General features: G+C 39.8%; 1 protein-coding gene across 3 annotated transcripts in view; it reads right to left on the bottom strand.

Moving 5' to 3' along the window:
- PIK3R4 (phosphoinositide-3-kinase regulatory subunit 4) overlaps positions 1-15292 on the bottom strand; it is a 73611-nt gene extending 58319 nt beyond the window's left edge. Inside the window, exons 1-5 of one of the 3 annotated variants that reach the window (XM_030876405.2) lie at positions 15156-15292; positions 14767-14893; positions 13279-14049; positions 5733-5866; positions 4024-4606 (exon numbers count right to left, since the gene is read on the bottom strand). In XM_030876405.2, the coding sequence (XP_030732265.1) occupies positions 4024-4606; positions 5733-5866; positions 13279-14011 (1450 nt within the window). In that variant the 5' untranslated portion in view covers positions 14012-14049; positions 14767-14893; positions 15156-15292. Of the gene's footprint in view, positions 1-4023; positions 4607-5732; positions 5867-13278; positions 14050-14766 lie in introns of all 3 variants that reach the window. The other 2 variants (XM_030876404.2, XM_030876406.3) reach the window with 2 other exon arrangements.
- Between the last annotated feature and the right edge of the window lie 258 nt (positions 15293-15550).

Raw genomic sequence — 15550 nt, 5'->3', positions numbered from 1 at the left:
AATCCTAAGAGTTCTCGTCACAAGGAAAAAAATTTTTTTTTCTTTTTTTTTTCTTTTTATTATATCTACATGAGATGATGGACGCTAACTAAACTCACTGCAGTAATCATTGCACAATATATTTAAGTCAAACCATTATGCTTATACCTTAAAATTATACAGTGATGTATGTCTATTATATCTCAATAAAACTGGGAAAAAATACCAAATAGCCCAAAATATAGCACTCAAAACATCTGAGGCAAAAAAAGCTGAATACTTCCACAAAGACCTACCTTTTAAACAGTTTATCAGGTAAGAGATATGCAGTAGGCTAACAGAGAAACACATTTTCACATTAAAATCACAGATCAAGCTGGCCTTTGGAATCACACAGACCCTGGCTCAAACCTTGACCCTGGGGGCTTCCCTGGTGGCACAGTGGTTAAGAATCCTCCTGCCAATGCAGGGGACACGGGTTCAAGCCCTGGTCTGGGAAGATCCCATATGCCGCGGAGCAACTAAGCCCGTGTGCCACAACCACTGAGCCTGCTCTAGAGCCCTCGAGCCACAGCTACTGAGCCCACGTGCCACAACTACTGAAGCCCGTGCGCCTAGAGGCCGTGCTCCGCAACAAGAGAAGCCACCACAATAAGAAGCCCGTGTACCGCAACGAAGAGTAGTCCCCACTCGCCGCAACTAGAGAAAGCCCGCGCGCAGCAACAAAGACCCAACGCAGCCAAAAATTAATTTTTTTTTTTTTAAACCTTGACCTTGGCACTTACTAGCTGGCTGCTTAACCAATCTGAGTCTCAGTTTCCTCATACATAACTGAGTCACATCCACCTCAAAGAACCATTACCAAAGTGCATCAACCCTTATTGGACTGCTTTACAAGTGATACTCTGAGGTTCTTAGTGAACCAAAGCGCCAGACTGTTTGTCACACTCCTGCAGTGATCTGTATCTTCTCCTTTCTCTCTGATCATCTATTAAGACTATTTATACTCCTCACCACTGTGAAAGTATCTACTTCTAAGTTCTGCTATCACACTTGCTGTTAGTTATATCTGCTCTTTGCTTATACTTTCCTCTTCCTTCCATTTTTATTTATTCCTGTGCCTCTATCCTTCTTCTCCTCCCACTTCCATGCTTCCTAATATACGACTATACCCGCAAAGACTGCACTCTTTTCCTTCTCAGCAGTGAGTAGCACTGAACATAAACTACCTTATTTTACTGATTCTAAGACTCACTTTTTCTTCACTTTTAACATCTCCGAAATTGAGATGCATCCCACAATAACTGACATTTTTGAGTCTATTGAATACAGTGATTCCCTTCATCCTGGAGTCCCACACCCCACTGCTGCCAGGTTCAACACTGTTCTGAGTAGAACAAAAATTTACCTCTAAATAAGCAAGTTATTAATACCCTGCAATGCCTGCTCACCCTAAAGATGGGAGAATTCTACACCATCCCCTGATGGTTCTAGATGAATATCCCCACTTTAGTGAAAATATCTTTATTAGGAAAAATCTCTTACTTTCCGGGGCACCTCTCAAGTCTGAGCAGATCTATGTTTATCTCCCCATTTAAGTTCATAAACTACAACACACTTGTCAGTTCACTTTACACAAGAAACAAATCTAGACCACCATCTCTGAGTTTAAAAACAATGCTATAAAAGAAATTTTTAATTGATTTTTAAACTTTTATAATTACTGACATGTGTGGTTTAATTACACTTAACCATACAAGTTCAAAGAGACTTTAGATTCTATCTAAAAAGGCAGCTTTATCATGCACTAAGCCATGGTTCACCACGGCTGGGTGGCATGGGGCACTGCAAGGTCCTGGCACTGACCCTGGGTTACCATGGACTTTTACCACTAAGACCCAGCACACTTGGGTAAAATAAAAGCAGGTTGCTTCAAAATCAAGGTCTAGACCAGCAGCTCTGAGAACTGAGAAAGAACTAGTCCAGATACACTTTGGTCGTGTCCCTTAGCCTCTCCCATCCCCAATTCCTCAGCTGGGAAACAAAGGCCCTATAACATCTACTGCTCAAGGTTGTTCCAAGTGTCAGTTTCAAGAGATACACAGATCTTAAAATCTTAGAATCTAGAACCTATTTTAGAATCTCTATATCTTTTGCAACTAACCCTTGCAACCCTGAGCAGTATGTACAAAGCAGATTTTTCAATAAACAGTAGCTATTGTTTTTATGCTGTGACTGCTAGAAATTGAATATAAGTATGTTAATATGGTACCTACACATCAGAACCTTACCTACTTACCACAATTGAGAAAAGACCAAGATACACTGGGACAAAAGTAGGTCATAATAGTCTAAACATACAGCTTGTTTTTTAAAAATCATAAGCTTTTCTTTCATTTAATTTTATCCAGTTCAATTACAGTTGATCCTTGAACAACACTTGAATTTTTTTTCAAGAGTACATACTACAGTATAACACAATCCATGGTTGGTTGAATCCACAGATGTGGAACCATGGATAGAGGGCTAACTATAAATTATATGGGGATTTTCAACTGTGTGGGGGGTCAGCATCCTTAACGTCCACGTTGTTCAAGGGTCAACTGTATTTCTATTTATCAAGTGAATTGTAAACATGCTTTGTTCCAAATGATAAACTTGGATATGTCTTAAAGAAATCCTGAATTTTCTAAGCCTAAAATTTACACCTATAAAGCTATGGAAATCAGAAACCATAAATAAAGAGGCAAATGGATAAATATTTTTAAAAATACGTATTTTTTAAAAAGCCAACAACCACCAATCACTTTGTGGATGTGCCTAGCCATAAAGACAGAGTCCAAAGACCACTTTTCACATTCTGTTAAAATAATGACAAGTAAATCATAAAATAATGAACTAATAAGCAAGTATCTTTCAAAGAAAGAGACAATATCATCACCACACGTTATGTACTACTTACAAAGACTTCAGAATTCCTGATTTCCATCAGATTACATTTTAAAAATAAATGATGAAATTATGTAAATGTTTCAATGACATTTTCCATGCAGAAATAAGCATTCGAAATTAATTTGGGGAGCTAAAAATACAAATCTGTATCACTTATTTTATGAGAATTACAAATAAAACAGGTAAGTTTGTTATATAACACACTCACCTCATCACAAAGAAGCCACACTTCTTAAGCATCATAGTAACTGAAAGGACCTTAAAATTCAGTAACTTAACAAACGGGCTAGGTCCTTTCAACACCAAACTACCCAGCAAAATTAATCTTTTTCAACAGCAATAGACTGTTATATCCTAATACTGATATTCAAACAAACGTATTTGTTCAGAGAAACTTTATAAAGGCCTAAAGACACTAGACCTGAAGCACATACTTGTGAACATTAGTCTTACTCCAAATTAAATATAATACTCCCAGGGCTTCCCTGGTGGCACAGTCGTTGAGAATCTGCCTGCCACTGCAGGGGACACGGGTTCGAGCCCTGGTCTGGGAAGATACCACATGCCATGGAGCAACTAGGCCCCATGAGCCACAACTACTGAGACTGCGCGTCTGGAGCCTGTGCTCCGCAACAAGAGAGGCCACGATAGTGAGAGGCCCGTGCACCGCGATGAAGAGTGGCCCCCACTTGCCGCAACTGGAGAAAGCCCTCACACAGAAACAAAGACCCAACACAGTCATAAATAAATAAATAAAATTTAAAAAAAAACAAAAAAAACAAAAAAAACTGCTGCTCTGCTTCCCAAGCTTTGGACTAAAAATAATAATAATAATAATACTCCCAGTAAAATCATAAGATTCTGGTATTATATATTTTTCACTTAATAATTCTGATAACCTCAAAAATAAGGATACACACAAAGCTTGAGTTCCAGGAACAGATCGGCTATAAATATTATTAAAATGTACACAAATAGTTCAAGGACCAAAGTTCACTCTTGGAATTCCCAAAGATGTCAGAGAAACAAGAGGTATTATAGTCACTAACTTCAAAAATATGAGTGGTTATTACTTCGACAATAAGCTCTTACCAGCATAGGCTAGTCTAACAATAGTAGCATCATCCTGGGCTAAGTGGGCTATGCCTGGCAGAATATATTCCGGGTAGATGTTAACATCATTGCGAGGAACCTCTTTGACAAGAGCAAGAACTTTGGTCAACGTCCTCAAGGCTTCAGCCCTCACTCTAGGAACAGAGTCACTGCTGAAATGCAAAAGATATGGAGTAATACGATCCAAAAGAATTTCTACACTTAGTCTTGGGGCCAAATGAAGAATAAGTTCCAGAGCAGCAAGCTTGGAATCACAATATTTAAGGGTCTGTAGGCAGGACGTTATAACTGACACCAAGATAACCAGCCCATTTTCCTTAGGCTCTCCTTCTGCTTTCTCTGGCAGATCATGTCCACAGAGATTGTGGATAATGTTGCCCAAATCCTTCCTTATAACCAGAATACGCTCATCTGCAGAAAGAAATGTTTCCTTGGCAAACTGGGCCATGTAGGGCTGAAGGAAAGTGTAAAATATTTCAGGAAAGGCATTGCCACGCTGCTGCTTTAAGTAATCTTCTGCCTCTAAACGTTTATCTGGTTCCCGGTGAATCATCTGAGTTACCTATACCAAGGCAAGAAAGGGAGTAAAAAATAGATTTGAGAACAGAAAATTAAATCAAATGAAAGCTACAACTGCAACTTAACATATGATTTAAAGGATATTTGAGGTAATTCTGACTGTTTCTAATCTTTATCTTTCAAACTACTTTCAGAACCTGACTACTGAGTAATATATGAATCTACTATCATCCTATGAAGCAACAAGGAATCATGTATTAACATACTCCAGATGGGCCAGACACATAAAGAGGATTAGCCTTAAAAATTAGTCAGATTCACTCCTTTCACAGTTAAGAAAAGGAGGCCCAAATTCGTAAAGTTAATTAGCCAACACAACATGATAAGGAGTGCCACACCTAGAACAGCCAGGTATGCCAACTCCTAATCCAGTGTACTGTTCACTGAACGTGAACTAAATTGGCTTCCTCTGGAGCATCTTATTTCTTAATATTTGCCATTCGTAATAGAAATCAAAATGCATGTTTCCCTACCTTACTAAAGAATATTTTAAATATACATAACCTTTCCGTGGCTCAGAGTCATCATCATATGCATCACTTACTGTATTGATTGACTTAGAAAAGATCCCCTCAAACAGTACTGTGGATATACGGCTTACGTGACCTCCCAAAGAATTCCTCACATCTGTTCTGCTAAACTAATGTGTGATTCTACAGCTCCCCTTCCAGACCTGCCCTCAGGGTCAAGGGAGGTACACAAAGCTAGTTGCTTTTATATGAAATGCCCCTATACTGCTGTATTACATTCAAGTTGCTGTTTCCTGTCTCCTCATTTTAGATATTTATCCTCTTCATTTCTTACTAGCAAGCTCTACCCTGGACAATCTCTAACCCCCAAGCACCTCCTTACTTCCTTCCAAATCTGTCCAAAGCAGAGCTAAATATTATAATGGAAAGATGCGTGCGTGCGTGCGTGTGTGTGTGTGTAATATAAAGTCAAATGAGCTCTGTGCCTAAGAAGGGGGAAAAAATTGTACACTTCTGCCTAACAAAGTAAAAACAATAGGCTGGTATATGAGTCCATGGGGTTTTACTGCTTGTCCCAAATTCAGAACATTCCAGAGAACTGACTAATGCAAAAGTGAGAAATATTTGTAGCATAGTTACCAATTCTCTGATACTGCAATCTTCAATTTTATTCAGCACCTGTTCAGGGAAAAACTGTCCATTTCTGTAAGCCAAAAGTTGAGAGAGATCAAACAGTGGCACACCTTCTGTAAAAAGCTCAGCTATCACGCAACCTGGAAAATAGCAGATATAATTCCATTAAAAATGAAATGCAAGATATTAACACAGATCAAGAATTCAGAGAATTCATAAAACTCAAGATGCAAAACTCAAAGTAAACCGAATTAAAATGTTTAATGCAACATACAACTACAATCCAGCAAGACGAGAAAAATGTCTATTGCCTAATCATCAGTTTCTAAAAGTATGAAGTCAAAAAAGGCCTATTTAATTTTTCTCCTTCTTAAAAAAAATTAAATCAAATAAAATTACTTCCTGGTTCTATAAATGAAAACAATTACACATGTTATATACACACACACATTCAGAGATACAAAGATAGATTAAAAGCCATAAGAAAGTATTCTTTCAAAATATGAATTTATAAAATATTAAGTTTATAAGAAACTACTGAGAAGTAACATCTGACAACTCATTTATTCATAATTAAACAAAAAGTTATCAGGTGTTTACCACACACTAGACTCAGTGCATAAAACATAAAAACTCTGCCCTCATGAAGCTTTAATTCTAGGAAGAAAGAAATAAAGTAAACCAGTGAACAAACACACTTATAAAATGAGAAGTGCTAAGAAGTGTGGCTGTAAGATTAGAGAAGGAAAGAGAGATACCTTTCATTTTGCACTTACATAATCTTCAAACAAGGAATAAATAAAGCAACTACATTCCCAAAAAGACAAAGCAGTTTCACTGATCAGTATATGACATGCATTTTAAAAATCTTAAGGAGATCCTTAAACAACCTTAGTCACAGCCTTTGCATGTGTTGGTCCCTCTGCCTGGAATACTATACCCCCAAGCACCCTCATGGCTTACACCTAAACTTCCTTTAGACCTTGAATCAAATGTCATCTTAGCAGTAAGGCATTTCTTGAATGCCCAGTTTAAAATTCCAAGCCCCCCCACTACAACTACCCCACACTCGTTATCTAACACATTCCCCTTCCCCTTTCCCTGCTGTTTTTCCCCACATCACCAAATGCCACATTACATATTGTATGTATTTATTTCTTTATTGTCCATATACCCACTAGAATGCAGACTCCATAAAGGATTTTTGTCTATTTTGTTCACTGAAAAAACTCCAGCAACTAAGACAGCTCCTGATACATAATAAACACTCAATAAATTTCTTAATTTCTATCCATACAGTGTCAAGTTTTAGAATAAAAAACTAAAATAGCTATTAAGAACACCTTAAGCAAGAAGGAAATAGAAGAACTGAACAATATTATAAACCAGATCTAACAGACATCAAAGGAACACGCCATCTAACAACAGAATACAAAACTCTTCTCAAGTACATGTGGAACACTCTCCAGATGAAATCATATGCTAGACCATAAAACAAGCTTCAATGAATTTAAAAGGACTGAAATCATACAAATTACATCCTTCAAACCACAATGGAATGAAAAAAATCAGTAACAGAAGAAAATCTGAAAAATTAACAAATATGTAGAAATTAAACAACACACTCAAATAACCAATGATCAAAGGAAAATTAGAAAATACTTTGAGATGAATGAAAACAAAAGCAACATACAAAAATGTATGGGATGCAAGTAAAGCAGCATTTAGAGAAAATGTATAACTATAAACACCTATTTTATAAGAGCTCAAAACAATAACTTAGGGTTTCCCTGGTGGCGCAGTGGTTGAGAATCTGCCTGCCAATGCAGGGGACACAGGTTCGAACCCTGGCCTGGGAAGATCCCACATGCCACGGAGCAACAAAGCCTGTGCGCCACAACTACTGAGCCTGTGCTCTAGAGCCCACAAGCCACAACTAGAGCCCGTGTGCTGCAACTACTGAAGCCCACACGCCTCGAGCCCGTGCTCCACAACAAGAGAAGCCACCACAAGGAGAAGCCCGCACACCACAACAAAGAGTAGCCCCTGGTCGCTGCAATTAGAGAAAGCCCGTGCGCAGCAACAAAGACCCAACGCAGCCAAAAATAAATACATAAAATAAATTAATTTTTTAAAAAAAACAACAATAACCTTAAGAAGCAAACTAAAACCAAAGCAAAAAGAAAGCAACAATAGATATTGGGGTGAAAATTTATGAAACAGAGAATAAAATACAATAGAGAACATCAACAAAACCAAAAGTTGGTGCTTTGAAAAGCTCAACAGAATTGACAAGCTTTTCTAAGAAGAGAGATGACTCAAACTATGAAAATCAGGTACGAAAAAGGGGACATTACTACCAACCTCACAGAAATGAAAAGAATTATAAGGGAATACTTTAAACAAATGTATGCCAAAAAACAGATAAACTATATGAAATGGAAAGATTCCTAGAAAGATAAAGATCACCAAAGGTGACTTAAAAAGAAAGAAAATCTGAATAGACCTTTTAAAGAGACTGAATTAGTAATGAAAAACTTTGCACAAAGAAAAACCTAAGCCAACATGGCTTAACAGGTGAATTCTGTCAAACATTAAAATAATTAACACCAATCCTTGGCAAATTCCAAAAACAGAAGAGGAGGAACACTTCCCAAGTCATTCTATGAGGCCAGTATTACCCTAGTAGCAAACCAAAGTCATCACAAGTAAAGCAAACTACAGACCAATCCCTGATGAATATAGATAAAAATCCTCCAAAAAATATTAGCAAACTTCATACAGGAATTAAAGAGTCCATACCAATAATAATAAATAAATGAGGGGAAAGACAGGACACTTGAGCACACAAGAATGCTGAGGGCCTACTGGTAAATGTGGAGGTAGTGCTGGAGTTGGAAGATCATCATTTTGCAACCATCATAGTAAAGACTGGATCAGGCAAGAATGATCAACAGACACCAAATCAAAGAGGAAACTGTGATGACTGGCAGGATATTTGCATGGTCTTAAAGTTTCTTCCCACAGGTTGCTTATTAGTTGCAAGGGAATAAGAAAACAAAAAGTAACTACAGGGGAGAAATTGGGCAAGAACTTGACCATGTGATCAAAATTAACATCACCAACAGACACCATTTGCCTCCAGATACGATACTGTGAAGACATCATCACCTACACAGTATTCCTACTTAGAATGAATAACCTGAATCTAATCACAAGGAAACAGGATACATACAAAATGAGGACCATTCTATTGAAAAAGAAAGAGGTGAGGCCGAGTGCGTACACACAGTGCAGGTAAAAGCTGGTGAAAACTAAATAAGGTGTAAGTCTAGTTAACAGTAATGCACCAATGTCAACTCCTGATTCTGATATGGTACTACAGTCATATAAGATGTCACTGGGGGTAGCTGTGTGAAGGGTTCTTCATTATTTTTGCGACTTACTATGAGTCTATTATTTTAAATAAAGAGTATAAAAATAATTTTTAAAAATTTAAGGGGAGAGGTATTCTTCAAAAAATGTCAATGTCATAATGACAAAGAAAGACTGTGAAAATGTTCCAGATTAAAGGAAGCTAAAGAGACATGACAACTAAATGCAATACCTGACCCTAGACTGGGTCGTGTCCTGGAGGAGGAAAAATGCTATAAAGGACGTTACTCGGTCAAATACAAAATTAGAATAAAAAGTGTAAATAATTCTATCAATGTTAAATTCACTGCAGTTGGTAACTGCAACATACAGTTACATAAGCTTTATGTAAGAGAATACTGGGGTCTTAGGAAATACTAAAGTATTTGGGGCAAAGGGCAATGGAGGGGTGGGGAGGAAGGGTGGGGAGTGTGGGGTACAGAGTGCAGAGAAAAGGTATAAGTGATAAAGCAATTGGAACAAGACGTTAACAACAGGTGAATTTGGGTAAACGATTTATGTAGGATCTATGTACTATTTTTATTTTTGCAAGTTTTTAAGTTTGAAATTATTTCCAAATACTGTAAAAATAAAGAACATTTATTTACAACTAAATGGAGATTGTTTACAGACTGAACTACATCCCTCACCACCCCCCTAAATTCCTATGTTGAAGCCCTAACACCTTAGAATGTCACTATTTGGAGACAGAGCCTTTAAAGAGGTAATTAAGGTTAAATGAGGTCATAAAGGTGGGGCCCTAATCCATTATGACTGGTGTCCTTATAAGAGGAAGGAACACCAGGGGAAAAGTGGCCACCTGGAACTCAAAGAGCGAGGGCTCAAGAGAAATCAACCCTGCTGGCACCTTGATCTTGGACTTCCAGGCTCTGAGGGAACTTTCCAGAACTGAGGGAAAATAAATTTTTGTTTAAGCTACCCAGCCTGGAGTATTTTGTCATGTCATCCCTAGTAAACTAATACAGAGGTAAATACAGGATTTTTTTTCTTGCAACTTTTTTTTTTTTTTAATTTTTTGGATGCATCACGCACCACACAGGATCTTATTTCCCTGACCAGGGATGGAACCCATGCTCCCTGCAGTGGAAGCTCAGAGTCTTAACCACTGGACCGCCGGGGAAGTCCCCTTTCTTGCAACTTTTAAAATGGTATTCTGGAAGAGGTGTTATGGGTTGGTATTTCTCTATAGAACAATTTGTTCAAGTTGCCTTTATCATCACTGAGTCCTTCTTTATCATTCAGATCTCATATCAATGTCACCTTCAGGGGAGGCCTTCATTTCATCTACCAGCCCTTGTCATCCACTTAGAAATCACAGCACTTCATCACAGCACTTATCACTAATCAAAATTAACTTTCTAACTTATTGACCTTTTTATTCTCTCTCCCTGCCCACACTTAGAATGCAAGCTCCATGAGTGCAGAAACTCTATCAGTATTGTTCACAGGTGTGTTCCCAACACCTACACAACAGTGCCTTACACCTAATAGGCACTCAAATACTTGTCAAGTGAATGAATGAAAGATCTCCAGCAAACAAGGCTCTGCCCATATATATGACCAGAGACAGGGAATATATACACTTCTCCCAAACTAGCAGCCAGGAACCATGGATAGGCCTTAGGATGGGGAAAAGTAACATTCAAACCCAGAGAGCCTAACATTCAAACCCAAAGGGCCTAAATCAAATCTTAGGAGCAGTGGGAGGTGAAGAGATCCCATCCACCTCTTTCAAAGAAATGAAAGAAATGAAATCTTCAGCCAAAACAATGTAGAGCTCTTTAGTCTGGAAAAACAAATGCTAAGTAAGAATTCTGTTGAACTTCACAAAACTATAATGACTATAATGCACACAGAAAAGATAAATATAAACTCTTCATCAATCCCTGAAATTTTAAAACTATAACAAACTTCCAGTTATAAAATAAATAAGTCATGGAGATGGAATGCAGGGCAAGGTGACTATAGTTGCTAAGAGGGTAGATTTCAAAAGTTCTCACCCACAAGAAAAAAAAAAATTTGTAACTACATATGGTGACAGATGTTAACTACACTTGTAGTGATCATTTCCCAACACATACAAATATCAAATCATTATGTTGTACACCTGAAACTAATGTTATATGTCAATTATACCTCAATTTTACTTTTAAAAAAAGCTACAAATGATCCGCTAAAGCTAGAAAGTGATCACATTTCTAAGCTGGAGGAGTCCTATTTACATAACAGTAAGTTTAAAAGGTAAAAATAGTTCAAGAAAAATTTAGATAAATTCACTGATCAGGTTGGGACTGATGGATTACATTTCTAATCTTGTTATATTTACAGTGTGGAAGCTACCCCACCTCATCAAAAATACCCTCCCTCAGTATTACCTTGGGACATAGACTAGTGAGCTGAACAGACCAACAGAGAGAGGTACAATCCTGTGTAACAAAGCTCATTTGTTCCCCTAGATGAAATACATTTCTTCATTAATTATATCACTTTTCCTAAATAATCTAAAATACAATTCAATTTATGTTTTCTTTGTAGGAAACCTACAGGTGAGAAAAAGATTAAAGCCAACCTTTGCAAAATTTACAAAAAATGGCAGTGATGCTAGAATTCATATGGTACTCCTCAGGATACCATCCTCAGCCCACTTCTCCTCCAGAAGTTCATAGCCTACAATCCATGACCAAGCTTCACGTGGTCTGTGTATGTAATGTATATGAATGTATGGTACTTTTTTCCAAAGAAGGAGGTCCCTGGGTTCATCAAAGTCTTTAAGGGGAGCCAAAAACACTTAAGAATCACTTCTGGACATATATACACTACCAAACGTAAAATAGATAGCTAGTGGGAAGCAGCCGCATAGCACAGGGAGATCAGCTAGGTGGTTTGTGACCACCTAGAGGGGTGGGATAGGGAGGGTGGAAAGCAGAAACTAACACACCAGTTTCTCCACAAACTCCCCAACTAGAAACGCATTCCCTTGGCTACTACTTGGCAGTAACTACTACCTGTTTCCTGATAACTACCAAATCTCCATCTCCACCCCACATCTCCATGTACCAAACCTTTGTAACAACTGCCTGTCACACATCTTCCCCTGCATATCCCCTGACACCTTCAACTCAACATCTAATACAGACCTCAGCATCTTCCCACCCCCTATCTGTTCCTCCTCGTGTGTCTCCTAGCTCAGTGACTGGTATCACCATCCCCCTGGTTTCCCAAGCCGGGGGAACAGGAGTGTTCTTGATCCTCCAATCAAGTCCTAACAATTCTACCCACTAGTTATCTCTTAAGCATTACTTTTCTCCACTCCTTCTCCAACTGTCACAACTTGAAACCAGTCAGCATCATGTCTTACCTGAATTGTGGCAGCTGACCACTAACTGGTTTTCCTATCTCCTGCTACAGTCAGTGTTTTGTCTAAAACACATATCTGATAATGTCCCTATAGACTAGCATGGGCATACCAGACCCCTTCTGATCTGGGCCTTGCTTACCTCACACCCTACGTTCCAGATGTACTAAAGTACTTAAAGTCCCCTAATAAATCAATGCATCATGCTCTGGTCTTCAAGTCTTCATATAAGCAACACCCTCTGCCTGAAACAAACTACCCTTCCCATAGCTAGCTCCCAATCACCTTTCAGGTCTCAGTTTAAATACCTTCCTTCCAATAGAGATGCCTTTCCTGATCCTGCCACTCTACCCATCACCACCACAGAGATTCATTTAAGTATCCATACGTTCCTGTAACAGCAGCCTAAGCTTATCACCACCACAGCAAACCACAGTGCACTGAAATGTCTTTTTTCAATATCATATCTATCTCCCCATTAAAGTGTAAGCACCCTGAAAAGAGAAACGTAATTACCCATCTACGTCTCTAGCACTTAAGACAGTGCCTGACATATACAGAAGAGAGAATTCAAATATTCCTTAAACATCTGAATGAGTAGACCACTCTTTGGATTTTCTAGGTACTGAAACACGTCCAGTGAAAGAATACTGCAACTATCTGAAAAGTGCAGGAGGATTTACCAAAAAAATTAATTTTCTATGTTCAAGAGTTAAAATAAATGCACACTCCCACCCTAGCAAATTTGACCAACTCACATACCTGCTGAAAAGATATCCATTGCTCGCTTCAACTCTCCTCTTGTTCTCTGATTGCTATTTAAGTCTACAAGTGGAGTTGAAGGATCTCTCATATATTCTAACTCAGTGGCAAACAATCCACCATCAACAAAACGTTCAGGAGCAATATAACAAGTTCTCCTCCGTGAAGTGTCAAAAAAATAGTTGAAATCTGCTGGGTTGTCCTCTGGAAGATAAGTGGGTTTAAAACTGGCAAAATCAGTTAGAAGGACCCAATTCCAACTGGTGACCATCACATTCTCAGTCTTGATGTCCCCATGACGGACTCCAGATTTGTGTGCTTGGTCCACGGCTGTGAGGATCTGGAAAGCGATCCAGCGCTTCTCAATGTTATTTAAGAACGGACGGGTGCTGATGCGATCATAGAGGTTGTCTCGCACATACTGCCTGAAGAGCATGGCTGCCTTCTCAGATGCTTTTTCTGCTGCTTTCTGGAATGGCAGGCAGTTCTGTGCAGAATGAAGCCTGATTTTCAGTTCCTCAAGCTCTTGTTTGTAGCTGGTTAGAGGCAACGTGGGATCCTGAATTGCAAAGACCTTCACAACCACCAGGCCTTCTCGGTGTTTCGCTCGAGCAACTTTAAAGAACCGAGTACTCCCCAGACTCTTATCATATTCAAAGTCATGGATGTCTGAGAAATAACTCTCCACAGAAAGGATCTGGGAGGGAGCAATGCCGGCGAGCTGGTTTCCCATAATGGCAGCAAGCACCTCAGTAAGTTAGGATACAACACCTATTTAAAAAAAAAAAAAAAAAAAGGAAGGAAAGAGAAAAAGAAAAGAAACAAGCAATGAAACACCATTATTTGTGTGGCCTCTTCCTATAAGATAGATATACCATATTTCTCTTCCACCGAGAGCACTGTACTTAGCCTTCTGGGCAGCTTCTAAATTTCAGACATATTTATCTTAAAAGATCTTGTTATTTTACATTGTCCTTTCCAGGAGCTGACTTATATGTAAATAGGCCCCATCTCTATTAAGTTGAAAATGTTAGAATGTGTATTTTATGATATTTAAATTTAAAACTTAATGAGCCTTTACTAATGTGTTCAGTATTATGCTGGGGCTATAAGAGTTACAAAAGTACTATATGACACAGTCTTTGTCCAAGAAGAACCTTTAGTCTTGAATAGAAAACCCAAACACATAAAAAACTTAAATCTAACTAAGAATCGCCTGATACAAACAGGTCGGGCTAAAAAAATCCAAACAATCAGCATATCCTGAGCCCGCCCAGCCTAATTCCAGTGTGCCTTCCCACTCAGCTAACAGAAGGCACAGAGTCGTTTGGTTTGCCATAACAAGGAAGAACCCCTGGTAGAGATGCTAAAGAAAAGTAAACCAAAATACCGACTTGCCAAACACAGCCCAGGGTCCTCCTAGCTCAGATTTTGCAGGAAATGAAAACACACATGTACACACGGCCGTGCACACGTGCAAACATTTACCCTGGGGGACTCTGGGAAGTGTCACAAGCCGATCGCTCGCTCACACGGCGGTCATGGCAGGTCACTTCAGGGTCTGGGCGGGGAAGGGAGTCAGCAGTCCAGCGAGTCTTCTCTACGAGGGGTCCTCCTTTAAAGAAGGGAGAAGGGAATCCTGCAGGAGGTTCGCAGAGGAGTCCCAGTCTCCCGGACCCCGGCGGTCCGCGGGGGAGAGGCGGGAAGCTCTCGGGGCCGCGGCAGGCACCGAGCCACGCTGAGGTGATCCCAGACCCCAGGGAGTCGCCCCGCCAGCCCCCTCCTCCGCCCCGCCTGCCACGCGTTCCCGGGCCTCGCCTTCCTCTCGCGCGGGCCTGGACCGTCGAGACCCTCTAACTCCTTGAGGACCTCCTCACCCGCGGGAGGTGGAACCCGGGAGACAGGCAGACAGCGAGGTACAGGGAAACTCCGCTATTCTAGCGGCTGCAGACGTTGCGAACGCTGAACTCCCGGGAAAACTGCCGGCTCTGACCCTACTTCCTGTCGCGGAGCGGAAGTGACGGCCTGAGGAGGAGCGCGGGTCCGGAGCTGGTTGCTAGGAAACGAGGGAGGGGCGTGGCCGAGCGCCCTGAGCCTGGGCGAAGAAAACGAGATTCCCTGACAGCAGTCTGTTCCCCATCCAGGTCTTCTACCCCAATCCCTAAACTCTGAAGCTTTCTGACATCTCCCAGGACCTGTTCAGATGCCCTTCACCCAAGTACACCAGAGCAGAGTCCTTTAAGAGGATTCACAGGCTTAGGAAAGTTAATAT

This window comes from Globicephala melas, chromosome 4 (assembly GCF_963455315.2).
Source record: "Globicephala melas chromosome 4, mGloMel1.2, whole genome shotgun sequence".
In the NCBI taxonomy this organism is placed as follows: domain Eukaryota; kingdom Metazoa; phylum Chordata; class Mammalia; order Artiodactyla; family Delphinidae; genus Globicephala; species Globicephala melas.
This window is presented reverse-complemented; position numbering and strand designations above follow the sequence as displayed.